Below are 10,791 nucleotides of genomic sequence, written 5' to 3'. Positions count from 1 at the left end.
CTAAAAAATCAGTCAGACAACTACAGCTCATTCAGAGCTCTGCTGCTCGAGTCCTCACTAAGACCAAAAAAGTGGACCACATCAGTCCAGCTCTGAGGTCTTTACACTGGCTGCCTGTCCGTCAGAGGATAGACTTTAAAGTTCTGATGCTGGTCTATAAAGCTCTGAATGGTTTAGGACCAAAATACATCAGTGACCTCCTGACCCAGGACCTTCCAGATCCCTCAGGTCATCTGGATCCGGTTTTTTATCAGTTCCCAGAGTCAGAACCAGACACGGAGAAGCTGCATTCAGTTTTTATGCTCCTTGTATCTGGAACAAACTCCCAGAAAGCCTCAGATCAGCTGAAACACTCAGTTTATTTAAATCCAGGTTGAAGACTCACCTGTTCTCAGCTGCATTTGAATAAAGCACCAAATCCACACTGTTTTACTTTTAAGCTTAAATTTCAAAACTTACATTTTAACTACTGATTTTATCTACTGGTCCTTTCTTTTTCTTTTTTTTCAATTTTAAATCATGCTTTCTATTTGTTTTGTTTTTTAATGTCTCTGTAAAGCACTTTGAATCACCGTGTTGTTGAATTGTGCTATATAAATAAACTTGCCTTGCCTTGATACACTATCTGCTCGAAACACTTCATCACTACAGACATGAGAGTTATAGGTCGGAGTCACTGAGGCTGTCTATACCAGTGTGCGCTTTGGCTCATGATCTGTTCCACGCCTTCTCCATACTTTTTTCTTGCCATCATTCAGGAAGAGGTTGCTCTTGGTTTGATTGGTTTGTTTGTGTATCTAATCATCTGGTAGACTTAGATATCAATACGCCAACCTCCTGGAATGTGTTGCTCACTTGGTTGGCTGTTGTCTGTTTTTTCTGATGTCACAGCTCAAGCATGGCTTGTTTCACCTTCATTGAGAGCTCCTTTTGACCACATGCTGTCTGTTAACAGCAAAGTCTTTAAAATACAAGCACCACACCTCAAATCAACTCCAGGCCTTTTGTCTGCTTAATTGACAAGAACATAACGAAGGAACTATCCACAACTGCCCATGAAATAGCTCTTAGGTCAACTGCCCAATTACATTTGGACGGTTGTCCTTTTAAAAAGAGGATGGCACATGCTAAGGAGCTGAAACTCTTGAACCCTTCATCCAGTTTGAATGTGGATTCCCTCAAATGAAAGCTCTACACATTATGTCCATGTCCATTATATAACTACAGGGTGGGCCATTTATATGGATACACCGTAATAAAATGGGAATGGTTGGTGATTTTAAAGTAGGGCTGGGTATCGTCACTGATTTCTAGAATCGATTTGATTCCGATTCACAAGGTCCTGAATCGATTCGATCCACGATTCAATTCAATTCGATTCGATTCGATTCGATTCGATTCAATTCGATTTGAATCTGGGAAATTTTGCCTCAGACAGTCAGAAATATTATAATTCAGATCAGTACATTTACATATTTTGTATCTATAAAAAGGAAGCTGACACACGCAAGACTTTATCAAAGGTGTGAACATCACAGCAGAGGCCTTTGTGTCAAAGCAGCTGAAGATAAAACACAGAAAAACATGAAGGTGATTTTCCTGGCCTGGATTTTATAAAAATATTCTGCAGTAGATCAAAAACGAAAGAAAACCATTAATCAACTTATGAACATTACCTCTGAAGTTACAGCAGTTTTGCATTTTGCATAATTTTAAAAAGTTTAAGTTTGTTCAGTATTGAACGGCAGAAATTAGGTTTTCTTTTCGGAAGTAAGTAAAAGGAAAAATAAACAGCGGCCGACAGCGCTGTAAACAACGGTAGATGTGTGCGTAACAAGCAAGCGAATAATGAAGAAAACAGATTTCGGGGATAGACGGGAAACTGTTCTTGAAGTACAGAGAGAGAGAGAGAGGGAGAGCTGTGCATGAAGTGTGATTTTATTGTGGTGGAAGCAAAACAGCAAAAGTCAGAGAATTCATGACGATGTTTATGTGAAGCGTAGTTTGGATCTTCTTTTGCTGCTGGTTCGGTCAATATTGTTTGGAGAGAGATAAAACTAACAGCTTTAGAATCAGCGCAAAAAGGACGTAAACACAAAGCGCGGACCCGCCGAAACATCAGAATCAGCGAGCTGTCGGCTTTCAGCCCCGACCGTGTCCGTGCCGTCGGTGAGAAAGTCACATCTCACTGACTCTGATCCGCGGCTCCGCGCTTTGTGTTTACGTCTTTGTGCAGAAGCCGTGTACCTGCTCTCATTTACTGTTTTAGCTGTTTGGTGGTTGTTGAAATGTTGTGACGTTTCACCTGAGATTCTGGAATTTTGGGCAAAATACATTTAGCCTATATAAAAAAAATCGATTCAGGATTTTAATGAATCGATATCACGTTATCCAAGCCAGAATCGATTTTAATCGATGAATCGATTATTAAAACCCACCCCTATATTGAAGTCCTGTTTGTGGCACATTAGTATATGTGAGGGGGCAAACTCCTCAAGATGGGTGGTGACCATTGTGGCCATTTAGAAGTCGGCCATCTTGAATACAACTTTTGTTTTTTCAATAGGAAGAGGGCCATGTGACACATCAAACTTATTGGTAATGTCACAAGAAAAACAATGGTGTGCTTGGTTTCAACGTAACTTTATTCTTTCATGAGTTATTTACAAGTTTCTCTTTGTTCACAGCCATTGACATGTCGACGAGGTTAACACGTGAGGAGCGGATCGAAATTGTGTTGATATCTGGTGAACGCAGTAACCGGGTCATTGCAGCAGATTTCAATGCAAGACACCCTACGAGACCATCCATCTCCCATGCTACAGTTAGCAAACTGCTTGCTAAGTTTCGTGAAACTGGTTCAGTGTTGGATTTGCCAAAATGTGGACGCAAGAAAACTGTCACTAATGAAGAAACATCAGTGGCTGTCCTAGCTTCATTCAGCAAGAGCCCACAGCGTAGCACTCGCCACATGTCACTGGAGAGTGGCATTAGTCGAACGTCCCTTCGGCGGATATTAGCTACTCACAAATGGCACCCTTACAAACTCCAGCTGCTGCAGCATCTCAATGAGGACGACCCAGATCGGCGCACAGAATTTGCAGAATGGGCAAAACAGAAATTGGAACAGGACCCTCAGTTCACGCAGAAGATTTTGTTCAGTGATGAGGCAAACTTTTATGTGAATGGTGAAGTTAACAAACAAAACCACCGCTATTGGTCTGACACTAACCCACATTGGATGGATCCCTCCAAGACTGTTGGAACAACAAAAGTGATGTTTTGGTGTGGTATATGGGGTACAACGATAGTGGGTCCATTCTTCATCAATGGAAACCTCAAGGCCACTAGATATTTGAAATTGCTACATGATGTTTCCCTCTTTATGCACTGAAGCTGGCACGTTCCCTGAGTTTTTCCAGCAAGATGGTGCACCACCACATTATGGGTGCCAGGTCCGAGCATTCCTTTCTTTAGATCCTAACAACTTTAACAACCTCCGTCCGATTTCCAATTTACCCTTCATTTCTAAGATAAAAGTGGTTGCAGCTCAACTTCATTTACACCTGGTTAATAATAACATCTACGAGAGATTTCAATCTGGTTTTCGCTCATGTCACAGTACAGAAACTGCTTTACTTAAAGTCACTGACGATCTTCTAATCGGAGCCGACTCTGGTCTTCTCACCATTCTCGTCCTTTTAGATCTGGGCTCAGCCTTCGACACCATCTCTCACTCTTTACTTCTAAGCAGACTTTCCTCTCTCGGCATCTCTGACACACCCCTCGCCTGGTTTCAATCATATCTCCTCGACCGTTCCCAGTTTATTCAACTAAGATCATTCCGCTCTCGTCTATTCCCCGTCACCTCTGGTGTACCTCAAGGCTCAGTCTTAGGCCCTCTTCTCTTCATAATATACATCCTCCCTCTAGGTACCATCTTCCGCAAATTTGATCTTCAGTTTCACTGTTTTGCTGATGACACTCAGTTATATCTCTCTTGCAGACCTGATTCCTCCCTCCCACCTTCTTCCCTTACAGAATGTCTATCCGAGTTAAAATCCTGGTTTAGCTCTAATTTTCTAAAGCTCAATGAGGATAAAACTGAGATCCTCCTTATTGGCACCAAATCCAACCTTTTGAAGGCAAACCATTTCTCACTCACCATCGATAACTCCACAGTTTTCCCTTCTCCTCAGGTTAAGAGCCTTGGTGTCATCCTAGACAGTTCACTTTCCTATAAATCTCACATCAGTAATCTCACCCGTTCTGCCTACTTCCATCTACGTAACATTAACAGATTGCTTCCTTCTCTTTCCACCCAGCCTACGTCCATTCTTGTACACAGTCTCGTTACGTCCCGTATTGACTACTGCAATTCTCTTCTGCATGGTCTCCCTCATAAATCCCTCCATAAGCTTCAACTGGTTCAGAACTCTGCTGCTCGCATTATCACCAGAACCCCTCCTACCAGCACATCACCTGTTCTTCAGGAACTTCAGGCTCCCAGTGAAATTCCAGATAATTTTCAAACTTCTTCTGCTCACCTTCAAGGCCATTCATAACCTCGCTCCTCCTTACCTTTCTGACCTGTTAACCACTACCTGTTCTGCCCGTTCACTTCGATCTTCTTCTTCTATCCAGCTTGCTGTACCTTCCTTCCGCCTCACCGCCATGGGAAGCAGCGCTTTCAGCTGCTCTGCTCCCAGGCTGTGGAGCTCTCTGCCCCCAGAAATAAGAAACACTGGTTCTCTCCCCCAGTTTAAATCCCAACTCAAAACTCATCTGTTCAAATCTGCATATTCACTGTGAATCCACTGTTTGTTAATTTTATCTTGTGCTTTTGTTTTATTGTTCTTATTCTGCCATTGTTTTACTAAGTGTTTTATCCTATTGTAAAGTGTCCTTGGGTGACTTGAAAGGTGCTCATAAATAAAATGTATTATTATTATTATTATTATTATTATTATTATTATTATTATTATTCCTAGATGAACAGTTTCCTGGAAAGTGGATTGGTTGTCGTGGGCCAGTTGAATGGCCCCCAAGGTCTCCCAATCTGACCCCCTTAGACTTTTATCTTTGGGGTCATCTGAAGGCAATTGTCTATGGTGTGAAGATACGAGATGTGCAGCACCTGAAACTACGGATACTGGATGCCTGTGCTGGCATTTCTCCTGCGGTGTTGCTATCAGTGTGTGAAGAGTGGGAGAAGAGGGTTGCATTGACAATCCAGCACAATGGGCAGCACATTGAACACATTTTATAAGTGTTCAGAAACTTGTGGAGTTTGCCCCCTCACTAACCCTAACCCTAACCCTGTATGCAAAAAATACACTGCACCCAAAATATTTTATAGTTCAGCTACACTGATCAATCTAACAAACTTAAACCTACACCATCCTCCCTATTCTGGTATTTTAAAGAGTACTTAGCAGAAATATTAAACAACCTAACTAATAGGGTTGCCAACTCCCAGCAAAAAAAATAGGCAACCACCCCCCTCCCTCCGCCTCGTGATGCTTAATCAACGTAATCAACTTTAATGTGTGAAAAAAGCTCAGAAATCAATTATTTTTCTACAATAATTAAGTAGATTCAACATCTACAGACTGCACAGATGGTACCTTCCGGGCGACCGTGGCTCAGGGGGTTGGGAAGCACATCTGTAACCAGAAGGTCGCCAGTTCGATCTGTCCTGGTCGTTGTGTCCTTGGGCAAGACACTTTACCCTACCGCCTACTGGTGTTGGCCAGAGTGGCCAATGGTGCGATATGGCAGCCTCACTTCTGCCCCATCTGCAGAGATCTACAGCTCAGGTGGGGGAATCTGTCCATAGGACAACTATTAGTGGTGCACTGCACAAAGTTGGCCTTTATGGAAGAGTGGCAAGAAGAAAGCCATTGTTAACAGAAAACCATAAGAAGTCCCGTTTGCAGTTTGCCACAAGCCATGTGGGGGACACAGCAAACATGTGGAAGAAGCTGCTCTGGTCAGATGAGACCAACATGGAACTTTTTGGCCAAAATGCAAAATGCTATGTGTGGCGGAAAACTAACACTGCACATCACTCTGAACACACCATCCCCACTGTCAGATATGGTGGTGGCAGCATCATGCTCTGGGGGGGCTTCTCTGCAGCAGGGACAGGGAAGCTGGTCAGAGTTGATGGGAAGATGGATGGAGCCAAATACAGGGCAGTCTTGGAAGAAAACCTCTTGGAGTCTGCAAAAGACTTGAGACTGGGGCGGAGGTTCACCTTCCAGCAGGACAACGACCCTAAACATAAAGCCAGGGCAACAATGGGATGGTTTAAAACAAAACATATCCATGTGTTAGAACGGCCCAGTCAAAGTCCAGATCTAAATCCAATCCAGAATCTGTGGCAAGATCTGAAAACTGCTGTTCACAAACGCTGTCCATCTAATCTGACTGAGCTGGAGCTGTTTCAAAGAAGAATGAGCAAAGATTTCAGTCTGTAGATGTGCAAAGCTGGTAGAGACAGACCCTAAAAGACTGGCAGCTGGAACTGCAGCAAAAGGTGGTTCTACAAAGTATTGACTCAGGGGCTGAATAATTACACACACCCCACTTTGCAGTTATTTATTTGTAAAAAATGTTTGGAATCATGTATGATTTTCGTTCCACTTCTCACGTGTGCACCACTTTGTGTTGGTCTTTCACCTGGAAGTCCAATAAAATTGATTCATGTTTGTGGCTGTAATGTGACAAAATGTGGGAAAGTTCAAGGGGGCCGAATACTTTTGCACGCCACTGTATAACAACCCTATTGTCACAAACTGTGGTTCCCTAAGGTTCTTTTCAAAATGTTGTCTTCCTTTACATCATCAAGTGCCCTGAGATGGCTCATATTAGACTATATAAATAACATTATACTAAAATTAATACTAATGATTTAGGCATGGCTTTGATTAGTAGTGTAGTGACTTTTCTGTGGTCCAAGTATAAAGTATCATAATGTTAATATTCACATCAAGCAGCAATAACACAGAAACAATTATCTTTTCTTTCATTATTTAAACAGTTTTCAATAATCTGTCTGGGAATGAAGACACTTCCTCATTTTTTTACATCTCCATTATTTTTATTTGACTGATTTTCAATGACTGTTAGACATGTCTGCATCAGCTGTCGAATGGTAAATTTCCAAAGCATAAACAATATGTCACATGTAGAAACGCTCATTCTTCATATCAGTGTAGTTTATCTCTTATTTCTCAATCTGAACAATTTTGATAAATATCCTGCTCTTCCCTACATAACCTAAGAGCAGATTTTTACATATGGTCCGTATTTTGGACATTTTCAAGCCATACATGACAGGATTGAAGAGGGGCTGACATGTAAGAAAGTACACTGATAAAAATATCCGTAACATGTTTGGAACATGGCTCATATCAAACCTGCTCTGTAGTATTTCAAAGGAAACCCCAAAAGAAAAGTTGAGCAGAGAAGCGAGGTGAGGCGTGCAGGTACTGACGGCTTTCTGTCGGGTCTGTTTGGATCCAGAAAAACAGATTTTCAGGATCCTTGTGTAGGTGTACAGGATTACAGATACTGGGACACACACTGTGACAGAGGCAGCAGTGAGCTCATAGAGATTATTAATTGTGGTGCCATGACATCCCAGCTTGATAATGGAGTGATTGTTACAGTACACTTTGTTAATGACATTTCCACATAGCTGCAATGAAGCACTCAGACATGTTGTGACACAAACGGCAAGTAAAGGGGGTATCCAGGTCACAGCTATCAGAAGGGCAACTTTATTAGACATCATTAGTGTGTGATATTGAAGAGGATAACAGATGGACATGTATCTGTCATAAGACATGGCAGCTAAGTTACTAAACTCTACACTTGCATATAAGTAAATACAGAAAACCTGCAGGAAGCAGAGAGGAGCAGAAACAGTGTGAACATCAGAGAGGATCTGAAGCAGGAGGAGCGGAAACAGCCCTGTACTACCATACAGCTCATTCACAAACAGGCTGCACAGAAACATGTACATAGGTTCATGTAAGCTTCTGTTCACACAGATAACCACAATCAGCAGGACATTGGAACCTACTGTAAACACATACAGAGACAAAATAATTATGAAATATAAATATTTAAACATCTGTGTATCAACATAGGCACCAAGAGTAAAATATGAAAACTGTGTGGAGTTTCTTATGATCTCCATGGTTCACAGCAAGCCAACACTATCCACAGGATACTGTACATTTAGAAGTATTCATACTATGTTAGTGATCCTTTCACCTGCTTTAAACTGTGGCATGAATTAGCCAAAATAACCACACAAGCAACACATTATATCACTGAAGGATCATTTGTGACAAAGATCTCAAACTTACCTCTGCACTACAGTTTAGTATATGTGTAGCATCAAAAGTCTCTGTAGTCATGTGTAACATGGGACACTGAATGACACACGGACTGAACTGTGACTTCACCTCTGCTTCATTTAAGCTTTTCACTTTAGTCCCACAGCAGTCTGGTGTCATTACCAAGGGACATGCTTTGCAAACTAAATAACTCTTTTAAACTAAAAAAATAAACAGTTGCGTAAAAGAAACATTAGTAACTCAATCTCAACACAAGGCCAAAGGAAGGGCAGACTGAAAGTATTGATGGATGGATGAATGCATGAGTGGAGGGATGTTTTTCTCATTCACTCATGGAGATGTAGCAATGGCTGTCCATGGCTGCCATACAATTTATTTGCTTACAGTGTCTTTCCCTGTGTAATACCAGAAATCACACAGAATGAAACAGAAATATGCAAACATGCCCAAACCAGTAGATTTTTTTTTTCATTTGGATTTAACAGTCTTAAGAGTAGCACTAAAGTGTCCTCTCAGTGCTGCTCTTTGAGTTTGATGTCTTGGGCCTGTTGCAAGCACTTCCTTCCCTGTACACCCATAGTGGCAGCTTGGTTCATTATTAGTTCATTATTTAATTCAATTCAATTTTATTTATACAGTGCCAATTCACAACAACAGTTGCACTTTGTATTGTAAGGCAGACCCTACAGTAACACACAAAAAACAGAAAAAGAGAGACAGCCCAACAATCATATGAGTGTCTTGATGCATGCTCAATCATCCAGGTAATGAAATCCCCAAAAGTTGATTCTGTTCATCTGGACGTAGCGTCTTGAGTTGGAGAAACGTTATGTGAAAAGGGAAAGACCATCTCTGAATTGAGGAGGGGTCTTAAGGTTAAATCTTTTGCCATCTTACATGCTGTGATTGCAGCCATTCCCCAACTGTCTGTGAATGGTGCTCATGGCCATTGATCAGTGGTCTTTGATCAATGGTCATGAGAATTTGGTAATAATTATTAAGGAACTGACCTCCCAGCCCATTGCTCCTTCAGTGGACTGGTTTCAGTCATTAAGCAAATGTTCTGTTTATAAGGTTGGGGAAACCTGCAGTCAGCTGAGACTGAAGAAGTCACTTGGATGGGTGACAAAACGTTTCTCCCACTGAAAACGTCCAGATGAACAGAATCAACTTTCTGGGAAACATATGATCCCCTATGAGCAAGCGCTTTGGTGACAGTGGGAAGGAAAAACTCCCTTTTAGCAGGAAAAAACCTCCAGCAGAACCAGGCTCAGGGAGGGGTGGGGCCATCTGCTGTGATTGGTTGGGGTGAGAGAAGGAAGACAGGATAAAGACATGCTGTGGAAGAGAGACAGGGATTAATGACAAGTATGATTCAGTGCAGAGACGTGGGCTAGACGGTGTGAGATGGCTGACTTGAGTTCTGTATGTTCTGAGGGAGTGTGATGGCAGGAGGGCAGGCAGGTGAGGCACAGAGACATTTCCAGAGGAAATGTGGGTTATCTGAAGTCCAGGAGATGAGCTTAAGTCTTGGGTAAGAGTTCTGGGGCGTCTGGGAGAATTAAGGCACAAGAGAACAAGGTAAGTAAAGCACCTGACAAAGAGAAGATGGAGCATTAGAGCCAGATACCAACATGGAGTACCTGACAAACTGGGGGAGAAGGAACATCAGTGTAGGGCTTAAATCCCTCCAACCTGATTACCTCAAATCAGCTCCAGGTGAGTGAAGCTGTTGAAGATATGATGGCCCTGCCCAGGGGTGGATACCAAGGGGACTGAGGAAGTTTCCAGCCACTCATTCAGATCATGACAAGGGATTGCTATAACAATGGACAGTCTGAGCCGGAACAATGGAGTCAGTGCAGAAGGTTATGTAGTCGGTGATACACTTAGTGAGCCCATTGATGTCCTCACCGTGAGGCTCAAAGAGTGTCTCCCAGTGTGTCATCTCAAAACAGCCCTTAAGTTCTGCTAAGGCCTCCTCCAACCACTGCCTAATACTGCTAGTGGTCACAGGCTGCCTCCTCACAACATGCAGATAGCAGGAGATGAGATGAATCAGTTTATGATATGACCTACCCAGTGGGGGGAGGGAGGAGAGTGGATAATGGCAGAGTGAATAATGTCACATGCAGCTGCGAGGTTAGCAGAGGGAGGAACATAAAAGCCACCAAGATCCCATGGGTAAATTCCCTGGGCAAATAATACGGCCAGAGTCCAACAGAGTACAGTTTACTGTTTGGGCAACAAATCCTTTCTTTGAGGAATGGACAATTAGGAATTAACAAGGGAAACCTGGGCGTCTATTGTCTTGTGTAGTCTGGAAGATGAGTGGATGACGGGGTGGGTGCAGTTTTCTCTGTGGTGGGGTCGGGTGGGCTGTCCCGGGCTCTGTGGGGCCGGGCGGCGCTGCTGTTCT

The 10,791-nt window shown here is 42.6% G+C and overlaps 1 protein-coding gene across 1 annotated transcript; it reads right to left on the bottom strand.

Moving 5' to 3' along the window:
- Positions 1-7,231: 7,231 nt before the first annotated feature.
- LOC146372758 (olfactory receptor 10A3-like) lies at positions 7,232-8,209 on the bottom strand. The gene has a single exon (XM_084951539.1). The coding sequence runs from the start codon at positions 8,207-8,209 to the stop codon at positions 7,232-7,234; it is 978 nt and encodes a 325-aa protein (XP_084807665.1).
- Positions 8,210-10,791: the final 2,582 nt, after the last annotated feature.

This window comes from Perissodus microlepis, chromosome 14 (genome assembly GCF_051167445.1).
Source record: "Perissodus microlepis isolate ML-2025 ecotype Zambia chromosome 14, ASM5116744v1, whole genome shotgun sequence".
In the NCBI taxonomy this organism is placed as follows: Eukaryota; Metazoa; Chordata; class Actinopteri; order Cichliformes; family Cichlidae; genus Perissodus; species Perissodus microlepis.
The sequence above is the reverse complement of the archived record's forward strand: the minus strand, read 5'-3'. Positions and strand labels throughout refer to the sequence as shown.